The 16664-nt window shown below is 47.3% G+C and overlaps 1 protein-coding gene across 1 annotated transcript in view; it reads right to left on the bottom strand.

Moving 5' to 3' along the window:
- Positions 1-13718: 13718 nt before the first annotated feature.
- Positions 13719-16664, bottom strand: part of L1CAM (L1 cell adhesion molecule) — a 108625-nt gene continuing 105679 nt past the window's right edge. The window contains 1 exon segment of the mRNA XM_060268696.1: positions 13719-15955. Within this exon segment, the coding sequence (XP_060124679.1) occupies positions 15727-15955 (229 nt within the window). The 3' untranslated portion in view covers positions 13719-15726.

Raw genomic sequence — 16664 nt, forward strand, 5'->3', positions numbered from 1 at the left:
ACGAAGAGATGCTCTTATCCTAGGTCTGAGAGGAAGAGCACAAAACCATTTCAGTTAGTTCACATGGATATTTCTGGGCCTATGTCAACGTTAAGTTAAGGTGGTTCAAAATATGTTTTGTGTCTTCTGGATGATTTCAGCCATTTTTCCTGGGTCATAACACTGAAAGAGAAGGGGGAGGCTGCCAGAGTGATACAGGAGTGGGTAGCCGAGGTAGAACTACAGTTCTCCGTCACTGTCCAGTGTTTCCAGAGTGACAGGGCGGGAGAGTTTTTGAGTGCAGAACTACAAGGGTTTTTCCGCAGCAAGGGAATTAGGCACAGGAAAACCGCTCCTTTTAGTCCACAGGAGAATGGTTTAGCTGAAAGGAAATTTAGAACGCTGTCTGAACTGGTGGAGGCAACGTTGTTTGATGCAGGACTACCCCAGAAGTTTTGGGGGGAATGCTATAAATTTGTGAATTATTGTTCAAACCACGCTTTTAATTCAGTTGTGGACAACACACCCTACTACATGTTGTATGGCAAAGTTCCGAAGGTGCACTATTTCAGAACTTTTGGGTGTGAGGCTTGGGTTCTAATTCCAAAGCAGAAGCGCAGAAAGGGAGGATCAAGATCCAGAAAAATGATCTTCTGTGGTTACGAACCAAACTCAAAGGCTTGGAGGTTTGTACCAGCAGAGGGGGACCAAACCTGCGTTCACATTAGCAGGAGTGCTACGTTCTGTGAACAAGAGGGCTGGAGACGCATTCATGCTAACCCCGAAGTTCTTCTTGACTGGTCTTCAGGTTTTGACCAGGAAGAGGGAACTCAGGTGGCTGATGCTGGAGTTCCAGGTGCTGCAGGACCAGATCCAGGTCAGGCAGCTGGTCCAAGTGGTGTAGCTCCTAGGGAAGTGAAGCAAGAAGTCAGAAGCGCACCGACTTCACCCCAGGTCAAGCCTGGGAAGTACAGCAAACGTGGTAGGTCACCCACTTCACCCAAAGCAAGCCCAGAGGGGGCTGCAAAGCGTAGTAAGTCTCTTGACAGTGCTGCTAGTCCGAGAGAGCCACAGTCAGAGACAAGCAGTTCGGATTTAGAGGGGGAAGATGTGGGACCAAGGCGTTCAAAACGCACCACGAAAGGTAAACCACCTGAAAGGTTTTCAGCTGTCAGTGTATGGGCGAACCTAGCAGTGTGTGAGCCTGAAAGCTTTGAAGAGGTGCAACAGTTGTCAGTGGAGGAAGCTAGTAAGTGGAAAGTTGCAATGGAGAAAGAGTTGAACTCCATGCAATCTCTTGGTGTGTATAGCCTAACACAGTTGCCAGAAGGTAAGAAAGCAGTCAGTTGTAGGTGGGTCTACAGGCTGAAACCCACAGTGACTGGAGAGCCTCAGTACAAGGCTAGATTAGTGGCTAGAGGTTTTACTCAGAAGAAAGGAATCCACTACACAGATGTCTTTAGTCCGACTTCGAGAGCGGAATCTTTCAGGATGCTTTTAGTGACTGCAGCGCAGAGAGGCCTAGTGGTCAACCACTTTGATGTGGACACCGCTTATTTGAACTCTGACCTCCAGGAGGAGTTGTACATGTTGCCTCCTCCAGGGTTTGAGAGTGACGTGCCAGGTCAGGTGTGGAAGCTGCACAAGTCGATCTACGGTCTGAAGCAATCTGCTAAAAATTGGAATTCATGTCTTGATTCTGTTTTGAAGAGCCTAGGTTTCAGGAAGAGTCTAGCTGACAGTTGTCTGTATCTCAGAGGTGAAGGAGAACAGCAGGAACTGTTGCTTGTCTATGTTGATGACTTGATCTGCTTAGCAAAGAGCCAGATGCAAGTGCAGAAGTTTGCAAAAGAGCTAGGCAAGAGGTTCAAACTCAAGAATCTAGGTGCAGTGAATGTTTATCTAGGTGTGCAGATAGACAGAACTGAGGATGGAAGTTTTTTGCTCAGTCAGAAAGGCAAGATTGAACATTTGCTTGAGAAGTTCAGAATGTCTGACTGTAAAGGGGTCAGAACACCCATGGAGACAAACTTTGTGAAAGATTCACAAGTGAAGGACAAAGTAGCGTTTGAGAGTCCTGAAGTGTTTCAGTCAGCGCTAGGGAGTCTGTTGTATTTGTCACAATGGAGCAGACCAGATATTGCTTTTGCAGTCAATTTGCTCAGTAGAGAAGCATCGAAACCTAGCGTGCATGCTTGGAATGGCATTAAGAGAGTGCTTAGGTATTTGCAGGAGACCAAAGAGTATTGTTTGGAGATGTCAGCGCAAGGTGAGCCACAACTCACTTGTTTTGCAGATGCTGATTGGGCCAATCAGGAGGACAGGAAGTCAGTGACTGGTTTGGTAGTCAAGTTTGGAAATGCCCTGATTGGTTGGCGGTCGCGCAGGCAAAGCCTAATAGCAATGTCTTCCACGGAAGCCGAATTCTGTGCGTTGTCTGCGACATGCACTGAATTGGAGTACTACAGATGTTTGGTCCAGGAAATCTGGGGTGATTGTAGCCAGCCCATCACTGTTTGGGGCGACAGTCAACCATCTTTGAGACTGGCGGAGTCTGGACAGTTCAAGGCCAGAACCAAACACTTAGACATCCGCTTCCGAAACGTATGTCAGAGCATACAGGTAGGCTTGGTGAAGTTGAGGTATTGTCCAAGCCAAGAGAACCTAGCAGATGGGTTCACAAAACCCTTGAGTTTCCAACGGCATGGGGAATTCTGTGAAGGGTTGGTTTTGGGGTAAGTTTGGATACCCGCTATCCCCAGTGTTCAGGTGAGAGGGGGTGTGAGGAGTAACAAGTAACCAAAGAGTTAACTGTGTTCTGTATAGCACCTGACCACTGAGGAAGATATCATGTTACAGAATGTACCAGAAGTGTTTCTGTGTGTATCAGTTGGTTTCGTTTCTGCCTGGGAGACGGTCGCAAGATGTCTGCGCTCTCACCAGGTTGTTTGTTATTTTCTCTCTAGAATAAACTTAAGTAGTTATTAGAACACTTTGGACTCTATGTGTTCTTAAGAGGCTTTTTATCCAACGGCTATACAAGCTTTCGCTGTGTGAGAAGAAGAAGAACTCTGCTGTGTGTGTTTTACTGCCAGCCCGGATCTACGGAAGCAGAGAAGCGCAGAGAAAGCGCGCCGGGCGATAATCAGTGGCTCCTAATTGAGTCATAAACAGCTCAACGGAGCCCTATACCCGTCACAGAGTACTCTCCCCTCCCATCTGTTCCACACACAATCTAGAGCTACTGCATATTTTTTGTTCCTGGAAAGCACTTCTTTGAGAAGCTGGTTCCATATGAAAACAGATGTTGGAAGTCCTGGCAATGGAGAAGTGTTTCCACACCTGCCCAGTGACATTGTGGGTGGGTGCATACCAAGAACACAATCACTACTTCTTCATTCACCTGGGATATGGGCATGGAGGTAAACGTGGGAATAACCTCATCAAGGGAAGGGTTTTCAAATGTGTATCAGGTAGCCAGGTCTAGAATCAATCTAGGCTGAAAGCAACACACTGAGGATGAGCATGAATGATTCCAAAATGAGAAAACTAAATTTTGGGTTTACCAACTGGTTGGTGCGTATGCATCCAATGTCTCTTAATTTCCATTTCAGAGAAAGAAAACAGAAAAAGAAACAGGTACCAGTACCCTCAGGTAAAGGTAAAGGGACCCCTGACCATTAGGCCCAATCGTGACCGACTCTGGGGTTGCGGCAATCATCTCGTGTTATTGGCCGAGGGAGCCGGCGTACAGCTTCCAGGTCATGTGGCCAGCATGACAAAGCCGCTTCTGGCGAACCAGAGCAGCACACGGAAACGCTGTTTACCTTCCCGCTGTAGCGGTTCCTATTTATCTACTTGCACTTTGACGTGCTTTCGAACTGCTGGGGATTCGAACCGCCGACCTTCTGATCGGCAAGCCCTAGGCTCTGTGTTTTAACCCACAGCGCCACCCGCGTCCCTCAGTACCCTCAGAGTAAGGGCCAAATGAGATACGATTCAGGAGAGCAGAGCTGTGTTTTTGTTTTTAAAAAAACTTCAAAGCAGCAGTGGAGGGTTTCAAGATTTTTGGAGGGAAGAGGGTTAAACCTTCCACAATTGCACCATTTTCCTGATCTGACCCCACCCCCATAGCTACTATAATCTCTGCTGGGGAGAAAGAAAATGCAGGCAGGATCCAAGGACATGCCTGACCCCAGTCAACTGGAAGTAAAGAGCACGGGTTCACTGTGGCTGAAAGCTCTGCCATTCCTTTTATTGGGAGAAGCTGTGGTTCCTGCACTGCTAAGGGTTTGAATCCTAATATCACATAAAACCATCTCCCCCTGTTGTTTTTGTTACAGGTTTTGAAGCTGATAAATATGCTGTTGGAAGCGGATCCTGGCTTACAATGCTCCAGCTGCTGAGACAGCAGTTTGGGCATCTCTGGGGTGTCAACTGTTTACTGTGCTGCTGTTTAGCCCAGGGAGCTGTGATCTATGGGACTAGATGGTGTTTGCCTTTTTAATTCATTCTCTCTGTGAGTAGGAGGGATTTTAATTGAATCTCTAGCTATGGCTGCCTCTGCAGTTGATCCCCTCCCTTTTCTTCAGCTGTACAGCATAATAATCACAATTACAACAAATAAAGGCTTGGCATATCTTGCTTTGCATGTTATGAGTCTATCACAGGGGTCAGCGAACTTTTTCAGCATGTCCCTCAGACCTTGTGGGGGGCTGGAATATATTTTGGAAAAAAAATATGAACGAATTCCTATGCCCCGCAAATAACTCAGAGATCCATTTTAAATCAAAGGACACATTCTACTCATGTAAAAACACCAGGCAGGCCCCACAAATAACCCAGAGATGCATTTTTATAAAAGGACACATTCTACTCATATAAAAACATGCTGATTCCCGGACTGTCCGCGGGCCGGATTTAGAAGGTGATGGGGCTGCATCCGGCCCCCGGGCCTTAGTTTGGGGGATCCCTGGTCTATCACCTATATTGGTTTCACCTTTTAAGTTAAATTACTGAAATAAATGAACTTTTTGGCAATATTCTAATTTTTCGAGTTTCACCTGTATAGCCATTCAAATGTGTTTGTGGGAGTGGATTAGTATTGATTTGTTGTTTTTGTTTTAAGTATTTACTTGTGTTTTTGCCTTGCATTTCAATCCTGTAAACCACCCTGAGATCTTGTGGTGAAGGGCAGTATCATAGCTGCCAAGTTTTCCCTTTTCTCGCGAGGAAGCCTATTCAGCATAAGGGAAAATCCCTTAAAAAAAGGGAGAACTTGGCAGCTATGGGCAGTATACAAAGCTAATAAAATAAATAAATAAATAAATTGCTACAGTATAGTATCAAAATTTTACACACGCACAACCAGAAATAGTATCCACACCTCTCTTCAAGAGCATTGGCTGTTCTTCTACCGTACAGTTCTCCATGACATATTGTGGCAAACAGGGATTTTCAAATGAAAGATCAGAAAAGAGCAGAGCTTTTTCGTGTTGAGGAGGAGATGAGAGTTTGTTTGTCTCAAATTAGACCTAATATAAATGAGATTATCCGGCAAAAGCAAGCTCGTATCTCTCACTGATTCTTAAGAGGTTTGTTTATAATTATATTTTGGGAATGATTCATGTTGTTATTATTTGTTAAATTTATATGCCACCCTTCATGCAAGGATCATCCAAGCAATCAGTCTACTTGCCCCACAAGTGCAGAAGGGGCAGTTCCCAGACTGACAGCCCTTTAATCCTCACGGTCATCAGCGCACACTGTGGGAAGCCAGACAGATGGACTTGCCAGCGAGCATCAGGCCCTTGCAACCACATGGGCTTGTGAAAGTGAGACATCAATAGGAGATGCAGCACTTCATGAGCCAGGCTGGGCACACTCAGCTGGTATGTTCCACCCATGATGATGATGTCAGAGCCATCTGCTATACCTTGGCTCACCTGTGCAGTAACGTGCTCATACACTGTGGCCATGAATCTCCACCGCTCCATGAATCTGAATTAGGTGACAGGAGCTGAGGTGAAGTGCCAGACATTCTGGAAGCTTTAGCCACAGTGTATTTCCATTTTTCGGGTTCGGTGATCACCCTATGAGATGTGTGAAGGATTGCCTGGTGTAGGCCCTGAGAGGGCTTCTGTATAGAAAGGAGAATTTGCACAGAAAGGAGAATTTCACTAGCTGCAGCTTTTGCAATGGCGTGCGGCTAGGTATACACTAGCAGCTGACAACACAGAGGTAATTTCCGCCCCTGCTGCATTTCAAGTCGCATTTGCATGGTGCTGTATGCATCAGAGAGGGGGCAGGCATGATTTCACCCGCGTTTGCTCTTCCTGCCCCTGCAACCCCCGGCACTCCTGTTAATGAACTTATCATTTGTGTATGCATATTGGCAGACACAAACCACTCTGAGGTAGGAAGTGAACGCAGCTTAGGTTTTCTAGTTTGATTGAAGCTGGCTGGAGGAGGAGGAGGAGGAGGAGGAGGAGGAGGAGGAGAAGGAGAAGGAGAAGGAGAAGGAGAAGGAGAAGGAGAAGGAGAAGGAGAAGGAGAAGGAGAAGGAGAAGGAGAAGGAGAAGGAGAAGGAGAAGGAGACAACACATCAAATGAGTGTCTCTCAAGAAGCTGCAGGATTGATATGGACTGTGGCTAACATTGGGAGAGGCTTCAAACATCAGTAGGGGGAGAGCACTGGGTGCAGAGAAAATGGGAATGTGCAGACAGCCAAAGAAGAAGAAAAATCTTTTGCAGGTACTGAATTAGGGCAGTCAAGTTCCTGTGTGGGTTGGTCAGCTGCATGATATTCCTTGTAGATGAAACTGGTTCTGTTAATTACCAGCTGAAGAAAGTTGTGCACAGGGCTGGTTAGCTGGTCTTTCCAATATCATGGAGTCATTTCCGCACACCACACACAACCCTCCCTGTCTTTCCCCAGTGCCTAGATTTTCAAAATACTGTAGATAAATAAATCCCTTGGACATAGCTCAGTTTGTTAGAGTGTGGTGCTGATAACACCAAGGTTGCGGGTTCAATCCCCGTGTGGAACAGCTGCATATTCCTGCATTGCAGGGGGTTGGTTGGACTAGATCAGGCATAGGCAACTTTGGCTCTCCAGATGTTTTGGAACTACAACTCCCATGATCCCTAGCTAACAGGGACAGTGGTCAGGGATCATGGGAATTGTAGTCCCAAAACATCTGGAGAGCCAAGGTTGCCTATGCCTGGACTAGTTGATCCTCAGGGTCCTTCCAACTCTACAATTCTATTACAAGGTGCCAAATTGCCAAACACTTGAAAAACTCTGAATGAGAAAGCATGGGCATGGCAAGAGTACTGGATTTGGAGGCAAGTACATGTACCATTTGAGAAGAAAAGGGAGGGGGAGCCAAGCAGGATGGGGGAATGTGGCCCTTATTCCTTCTCCTTCAAGCAAAGGTTGCAGTGGGAGTTGTGAAGTAATCAATGATAGCTCATATACATCTGTGTTTGTATAATAACAACGCCTCAGCATGTATAGGCTACCTATTTCTTCACCAATGGGCAAGAACTGATCCCACACATCTAGCACTAAGCAGCAGGGCACCCACACAGGCCTGCCCCCCTCCCTAGTTCCTGTTTTAGGAAGTAAGCAACGCCTGCTTCCCCCACAACAATAGCCTTCTGAGATCAGTCCTAGTTTATAGTTGTCTTTCCACAGCTCCATCAAACCTCATGCCGTTTCCACTACAGTACTCTGTCACTGACTGCACCGTCGTCCTTTCCCCACTGGGTGCCAGTGCCAGCGTTTGAGGGAGTTGTACGGTGTACCTGATATGACTGTCCATACCACGAACCTCTTAAAATCCCAGGGGCTATCATGGTGCATAGTGGTGCAAACAAGAGACTTCTGCAGAAAAGCAGCCAAGCACAATAGCGCAGAGGGAAATAAAGCACCCTAGTGCCACCTGCAGGCCATGCCTAGTACTACTGAATTTTGCTACCTGCTCTGATTGTCTTTTGTCTTGCTTTTAGGGCCCAGGGCTGGGCTGGGGGTGGGGGAATGCTACGTGAGCCCTTGCATCTGTCAGTGCAAGGTGCAGTATTATTCCTAGGGACATTGGGACAATATATGTTGGAAAGCTTAAGAAAGTGGGTTGTGTCCTTTTTGTTTGCGTAGGTCTGAGCCACAACGTTAAGGCTGCCACAAGATGATGCACCACACAAGTCTGCTTGAGGATTGTGCCCCAGGGAATATCTCAGAGGATGCTGAGGTGCAACTCTTTGATCACCTGTAGCGTGCACGACCTGGGAATTGTATGCCAACATCCTCTGTAACACTGCAACGAACAGACCTGGGGGTGAAGTGTTGCAACATGTCACTGATACAAGAAGACTGCCTAATTTATACTGGGCTGTCCAAAGATGTCTCTGCTCTATTAGTTGTTCTGCGATGCTTGCTTCAATGTTACCACATTATTGCCGTCTGGAGGGCAACAAATGTGAGATAGGAAACAAACATCTTGTGCATTTGTGATACTGTATATGCAGCACCTCACCAAGAAGTTATGGGACACGCACTGACTGAAAAGGAAGTGGACGTGCAAATGGTATTGAAAGCAGGGACTGCAGCAAAGCACCATGAGCACAAATCACCAGGAATGCACAATAAAAAGGAAGGCTGGAGACTCCCCCGCCAAGAGAACCAGTTTAGATTAGTGGCTATTGAGCTGGCTCTCCCAGATAATACTCCACCTCAGCTACTTGGGTTACATGTCCCTGTTTATAAGGGGAATTGTTGTTGTTGTTTAGTCGTTTAGTCGTGTCCGACTCTTCATGACCCCATGGACCAGAGCACGCCAGGCACTCCGGTCTTCCACTGCCTCCCGCAGTTTGGTCAGACTCATATTGGTAGCTTTGAGAACACTGTCCAACCATCTCGTCCTCTGTCGTCCCCTTCTCCTAGTGCCCTCAATCTTTCTCAACATCAGGGTCTTTTCCAGGGAGTCTTCTCTTCTCATGAGGTGGCCAAAGTATTGGAGCCTCAGCTTCACGATCTGTCCTTCTAGTGAGCACTCAGGGCTGATTTCCTTCAGAATGGATAGGTTTGATCTTCTTGCAGTCCATGGGACTCTCAAGAGTCTCCTCCAGCACCATAATTCAAAAGCATCAATTCTTCGGCGATCAGCCTTCTTTATGGTCCAGCTCTCACTTCCATACATCACTACTGGGATCTGAGCCTTAAATTGATTGTTCTTTGGGAGGAAGAAATTCACAATACCCATGTTCAGGGGTGACCTATCCCATTTCACCGCCCAAGGCAAAACAGGAAGGCGCGCCTCATTTACTGGGGATGCACAGAGCTTCTGGCAAGATCTCACAATAAGCTTCTGCCATTGCTTCTTGTCACTTCTCTGGTGCCACAGCCTTATGGGATTCCATCGCCCAAGGCAGCAGCTTCCCTCTGACTCATAGGCAGGATGGCCATGGTGGAAATGTGATTTCCCTGGTGCAGCAGTTTGTCGGGCTTTCCCATTATTTCATAGGTCATAGGAGCCACCTCCTAGGGGCCATGGGATCTTCGACCCCCACAATAAAATATTTGAGGGGGCTGGACCCCACGAAGTTGTTGGGCATTCCCATTCAGATGGTGTGTGTGCACTGCATCATGTGATCAGTTATGTGGGGTGGGACTTACCTGATGACTGTGAGTTTAAAATGGCAGGCTGTGACTTGAGTATAGCAAAGTAAATGTCAGGAAAGCTTTATTTATTTTATTTTATTATTACCAGTGTAAAAAAACAAACAAAACCCAGAGTCTTTGAAAATCATTAAGATTCTTAAAGACTGCACATGAAATTTATGGGATTAGATTCATAAATGGATTTGAAACCCACTAATGACTCTGGTCCCTTGCTCATGTTGTGGCTCTTTTGTTAAAACAACAACTTTATATGGTTTAAGGCTCTCAGGTGTAAAGAGATGGTGGCCTGGTGTGACAGCACTGTTGGGATGCAGGAGAGAGGTGATTCTCCAAGACCTCCAAGTCACTAATGCCATCTTCTGTCATCTGAGTGGAGCTGGAAGCTGACCATCCTGGCATACCTGCACTAGGAATGTTGCAGGAAGGAGCCCAATAGAGTGTATTCATATAACTGGGTTGGAGCCATCGTTCCTTTGCCTCACACAACAACTTGGTCGGCTAACATATGATCTGGCCTGAGTTAATGATATTTCACAGGAAAATAGGCTTTGTATTTTGTCTGCTATCCTAGAAATCCTTATGAGGGGAGTCTCCCACCATTTACACTCATTGTCAAGCCACAGGGGCTGGTATTCTATGCCTCTTCAAACCTGTTAAGTTTCTCCTTCTGCCATTCCCTTCCACACACCTGCCCTGCAATTGCCAGGGCGGAGTGAGGGGTCTGGATCATGTAGCACAGGCATCCCCAAACTGCGGCCCTCCAGATGTTTTGGCCTACAACTCCCATGATCCCTAGCTAACAGGATCAGTGGTTGGGGAAGATGGGAATTGTAGTACAAACATCTGGAGGGCCGAAGTTTGGGGATGCCTTCAGATGCCACTGGGTGGTTCAAAATCTTGGAGCAGGGTCTTAGGCATGTTTACCCAGAAGCAGGACCCACTGCGTTTGATAGGGCTTACTCCCAAGGATTGTGATATCCTCCTTCTGAATTATCTGCTCAGAAAGGACCCATGAGGTCTGATTAGTGCTAGAAGCAGATTTGAGTAATCACTGGCTTTTATTGTTTAGGTGGCCCATGTGAAATGGCTGAGCAGGATAGCAATTTGGATCCTCTTCAATCAGTGCTGAACAGCCACCATGTTTTTCTTTCACACCACACTTGATCAAACAACTGTCATTTCTGTAATTATGTGTATTTAAATCAACTACCTTCTTCCCAAACTTCAGTGTAGGGACCTTTCCCCCTAATTTCACAGGTGAAAACTAGTGTGTCTCTTAGATGGGGTAGAACCGACAAAAGCTTCACTGTGAGAAGAGAAGTTGGATGTAGACTTTAGTCATGCTTAGGGGAGACACACTGAAATCAATAGGACTTAAGTTAGTGATTTAGATGGACTGCCCCTAAGCATGACTGACTCTGGATCCAGCCCTAAGCATTTGCTTCAGGAATCTGGAATACAGACTATTCCCAATTAAGTTAACACACCAAAGTCAAAATTGTTGTTGTTTTGTTGTTTATTCGTTTAGTCGTGTCCGACTCTTCGTGACCCCATGGACCATAGCACGCCAGGCACTCCTGTCTTGCACTGCCTCCCGCAGTTTGGTCAAACTCATGTTCGTAGCTTCGAGAACACTGTCCAACCATCTCGTCCTCTGTCGTCCCCTTCTCCTAGTGCCCTCAATCTTTCACAACACAAGGGTCTTTTCCAGGGAGTCTTCTCTTCTCATGAGGTGGCCAAAGTATTGGAGCCTCAGCTTCAGGATCTGTCCTTCCAGTGAGCACTCAGGGCTGATTTCCTTCAGAATGGATAGGTTTGATCTTCTTGCAGCCCATGGGACTCTCAAGAGTCTCCTCCAGCACCATAATTCAAAAGCATCAATTATTTGGCGATCAGCCTTCTTTATGGTCCAGCTCTCACTTCCATACATCACTACTGGGAAAACCATAGTTTTAACTATACGGACCTTTGTCGGCAAGGTGATGTCTCTGCTTTTTAAGATGCTGAAAAGTCTAAATAGCTCCCCCAAATAAACTAAGCCAAATTCCATAGCATGGATTTCAGCAGTGTGTCATCAGCCTCAGCTTCTCACAGCTCTTCTTGCTTTAGCCATTTCCTCCTCAAAGGCAGGCTTATTGGCTGCTACTGTACTCAAATCACAAGGAAAACCCACTTTAAAAAGTTCGGCTTTAATCAAAACTAGTACAAGGAGGAGGGGGCCACTGTGGCTGTGTGGCTCTACAGACACAGCTGTGTGTCCTTCAATCTCAGACCCGCCAGTTAATCAAGGGCAAGCTTTAATCACAGTTTACTCTGCCAATTAAACTGATTAAAGTTTGCCGCCCAAGTCCTTGTGTCCTTAATGTACAAAGCAGTCATCAGAGTGGCAGGCCGGCCTTCCCAAGGAGGCATAAACAGCTGTTAGGAGAGGCAACAGCAACATCCTGCCAGCTTTGAGGTGCATCTTGATTGGGCCGGCAGGCAGAGTGGCAGTGTGCTTGGCCCAATCTGTGTTTCACAATACTGGCCGACTGAGGGTTGATAATAGAGAAACAGCTAAGGGCTCTCGGACGTATACACAGGTCCTTGATCGCAGGGAGGGTTCTATTGACCGAACCTTTCCTGGGTTTTCTTCCTCTATTACAGGTGTTATGTACTGAGCTGAATCCTAGAACAATAGGATTCAGAATCAGCAGTTGGATTGGGTAGCTCCTGCTGACCAATCAGACTGCTGGTTTGAATGGCGAGAAGCTGCTGTCGGTTGCCATTCTGGGTTCCTTGGGTCCTGGAGCTGAAGCCTGGATGCACGGTGCGATGCAGCGGTGCGGCAGGTGGCGGTGCTGCGGTGCAGTGCGTGGTGGCAGTCAGCTCAGCAGGATCCCACCTTAGTCGCCAGTGAAATATACTCAAGAGTCGAGAGTGAATTTCATGCTCTTTATTCTTCTCTTCTTCTCCTTGATGACTATGAGCTGAATAAAGAGCATGAAATTCACTCTCGACTCCGAGTATATTTCAACAGGCATCCCCAAACTTCGGCCCTCCAGATGTTTTGGACTACAATTCCCATCTTCCCCGACCACTGGTCCTGTTAGCTAGGGATCATGGGAGTTGTAGGCCAAAACATCTGGAGGGCCGCAGTTTGGGGGTGCCTGCTCTATTATCAGGGTCAAACTAGATGTTACGGCCAGTGTGTGGCTACATCTAGTTCTAGGCTTATCTCCTCCCTGACAAGCTTGCTTTCCGTGTGCAGGGAATGTTACTGGTATAGAGAAGCAATCAAGTAATGAGAAGCCCCCACTTGTAGCACAAAGAGGTATGACTCAGATATAGGTTGACCCATTCCGTAAGAACCGGGCTGGAAGCTTCTGGAACTGGCCAAGTGGAAAAACAGACAGGGGCATCTTCCCAAACTCCATGCTGATGATGTCAAATGCTGCATTTGCACTTTATCTGGCTCAAGATGTCCCCCGATGAGGGGAAGTTGATTTACACCTCTGGCCTGGGGTCAAATGTGGTCCCACAGGCCCTCGGGACTCTCTCTTTTCAGCCGCACACCCACCCCCCACAGGCCACACCAGCTCTGCTTCCTACCCTTCGTAGGCTTCCTTGAACTCAAATAATGCCTCATTTAGCAGCCTGGAGGAGAGAGAGGGCTGGTGTGTGAGAGTGTATAGAAAATAGCCTAATGGACCAAGGTAAAATTTGCAGTACTGTAGTTAGTTGTGCCCACTTTTGCCTCTAATTCTGCCCACTGTGGGCACATGCCTCCAGTTCCCTATAACTCACTGACTGGCAGCGGCTCCCAGATTTTCAAGGAAAGGTCCTTCCCCATCACCTGCTCCCAGGTCCCTTTTTAATTGGAGATGCCAGAGGGTGAACCTGGGATCTTAGGCATGAAAGGCATGTGGCCCACCACAGGGCTATGGCCCCTCCCACAGCATGGTGCCAACTTAGTCACTGAGAGAGGTAAAGAGTGTCCTTTGGATTGGCAAGAGGAAAACCGGTTTGGCTTTAGGGACCCCAAGAGAACAGGCCTGTCATGAGCCACATTTCCCCATCATCACTCCAAGCAAGCTCCAATTTCAGCATTTATTTACCATTTTATAATTCTGTTTATATATACATATATATATATATATTAAAAAAGCCATCGAGAGAGAAAGGTAGATAGCAACAGACCTGACAAAAGAGAAGAATACACAGGGCAGGGAGGCTTGGAGCGGGGGGGGGGGGGAAGGCGTCACAGAGTAGGAGGAAGGGGACTTTTCAAATGTTTTTTTTCCCTTTTTTGTTTTTTAAATTCCAAGCCACCTAAATAGACCAACTAGAAGACTTCAAAACACCAGTCCTAAGATACCTAAAACAAACTCGAGCACAAGGGTTTGAAATATTTACAGACCAGGGAAAAGATGGGGTTTATTTTGCGTAGGGTTGCTCAAAACATCAGAGTACTTTTGTTATTATTTTTTATTGTTATTTTAAAAAACGTTTTATGCAAAAAAAGCAAGGGTTTGCTTCATCCCCAACAAGCAAGAGGAAAAAAAATCACATCAGACAGAGGCTGGAGATGGGGGTGGGGTGGGGGTTGATTCGGTGAAGAGGCCACTTTCAAAAGACAGAACGTGTAGCAAGGCAGCTGCGTGAGATGCATTCAAGAAGCACAGAGGTTCTTGGTTTTTTTTCCCTTTTCTCTATTGTTTGTGGGGAGGCTGGGAGTGGGGAACAGAGAAAGAGGAGGGGGGTGTCTGTGAAATGGTAAGATATTTGGCCCAGTGGAAGGAACCATGGGTTTTGGTCATCAGAAAAAAGAGGGACATGAATTAATGTGGCACCCAAAAAGGAAGAAAAAGGAACAAGAGAGATGCGCGCGCGCACACACACACACACACACACACCCTAAGTGGGAAATTCAGCACCAGAAGGGGACTAAGTTCTGGCAATGGGTTTCAAACTTTGTTCCCAGGGGTGTAACCTGGAGCCTCTTGAAAACCAATTTGGGGGTTCCTCAGTGAATCATGGCAGCTAAGTTTCTCCTGAAGAACCCCTTGCTTATGACCACCAATCTTCCACTGCAATGCTTAGTGTGGACCCTGGACCCTGTCCCAGAATGCTTGGCAACGCAGACCTCCATGGCAGATGTGCAAGAAGGCCTCAGCACACAAACCTCAAGACGGAAAGTTTGAAAGCCCACTGGTCAAAGGGAACTGCCCCCTGAACAAGGCATGGGTTGGGGAATCAAGCAAGCAAGGAGGGAAGGATTGACAGATCTATGCAGTGGGATTTGGGGGGTGCAGCTGGGGCACACCTCCCCTGCTAGGTGCAAATGTTAGGAAACTTCAGTTGGCTTAATCCATGAAAAGAAGGGGGTGCATAGCAGAATCAAGAGACCCACAGCTTTTGAATTTTCCAGCCCACTGATACTCATTCCTTTCCCACAGCTTTCTTTTCAGCTACCCCACAAGCCTTCCTTCCTTCCGCAGGGGCAGGCAGAAGATCCCCATGGACTCCCAGCCCCTATTATTCCACCAGCTGTTCTGTCTGCTTCCCATGTCTTGGGGTGGGGAGTGGAGATGGGACTTTGCAGTACCAGTTAGCACCTGCTTCCTAAACACCTATGAAGAACGAACATTTCTGAGGATTGGGAAGGGGGTCATCCGTTCTTTTGGCAATTTTGAACACTGAGCCCCACTAAGCCCCTCTGAGCTTGTCACCGCCCTGCCCTCCCCGCCACAAACACACACACACACACACCCAATTTGGCTGAAGGATAACTGGGTTTTGGGAGAGGGGTGCAGAAAGGAGAGAAATATGACTTTGCTCAGGGCTGGGTGAATAATTATGGGAATCCCCTGATTTTCTAACCCTCCCTGATGGGGTGGGGGGGTCAGCTAGTAAACAAAGGGGTGAATTCCCCCAATTACCACTTCCGCTTGAGCAATTATTCTTTCTTTGTTTCTTTCCCTTGGTGAGGAGGGGGTTATCCCTGTGTCCTCAACCCAATAATCCACAGGGAAATCCTCTTCCCCCCAGGGTTGGGGGTATCCTTTGGGGAGGTGCCCCCTCTTTTATTCCAGGGCAGTGACCACATTGGTGGGGCTCGTAGCCCCTGAGCTGTCGTTTCCCCCTCCTTCTTTGCCCTTTTGACCGCTGTACTGGCCGATGAAGGAGCCGTCCTCATTGAACTGGACATCCACGCTGCCCCCATAGTCGGCCAAGCTGTCGTCGCTTCCCAGGGCCTTGATTTCACCGTTCAGGGAGGGCTGGCTGCTTGTGAAGGGTTTTTCCTCATTATCACTGCAGGGAGGAAATGAGAGGGATGAGAAAAGGCAAGAGCGGTAACTGGTGTGCGCTACATTCCGCTAGGCAAGGCAGACCTCAAAGGGAAGCATACAAATCATGGGTGCAGAAACCCATGGCCCTCTAGGTGCCATTGAACTCCAACTCCCATCATCCCTGACCATTTCTTATGTTGTGTGGGGCTGATGGGAGTTGGAGTCCCAACACCTGAAGGGCCACAGCTTCCCCACTCCACTATAAGGCAGCATGCAAAACTGCAAGACTTGAATATTTGGGGGGTGGGGAGAAGTGAAGGGCATGCATACAACTGTGTGCCAGAGGACCAGTCCACACATTACCAATATGGCTTCACACACTGTGGGAATGGCTGTGAGAGAAGCTGCATCTGCAGAGCGCTTGAGAGTCTCATTCACACAGGTAGCCCTGCCCCCATCATTCAGCCCAGACACTGAGGTCTAGCTCCAAGGTTCCCTCATTGTGAGAAGGGAAGTTACAGGGAACCCTTCTTGGTAGTGGTGTCCTCCCTGTGGAACATCTTCCCACCAGATGCCAAGGGAATAAATAACTATCTGACTTTTAGAAGACATCTGAAGGCAGCCCTGTATCAGGAAGTTTTTAATGTTTGATGTTTTCTGTAGTATTATAATGTGTTGGAAGCAGCCCAGAGTGGCTGGGCAACCCAGGCAGATGGGCAGGGAATAATAAT

Source organism: Zootoca vivipara, chromosome 16, assembly GCF_963506605.1.
Source record: "Zootoca vivipara chromosome 16, rZooViv1.1, whole genome shotgun sequence".
Lineage (NCBI taxonomy): Eukaryota > Metazoa > Chordata > Lepidosauria > Squamata > Lacertidae > Zootoca > Zootoca vivipara.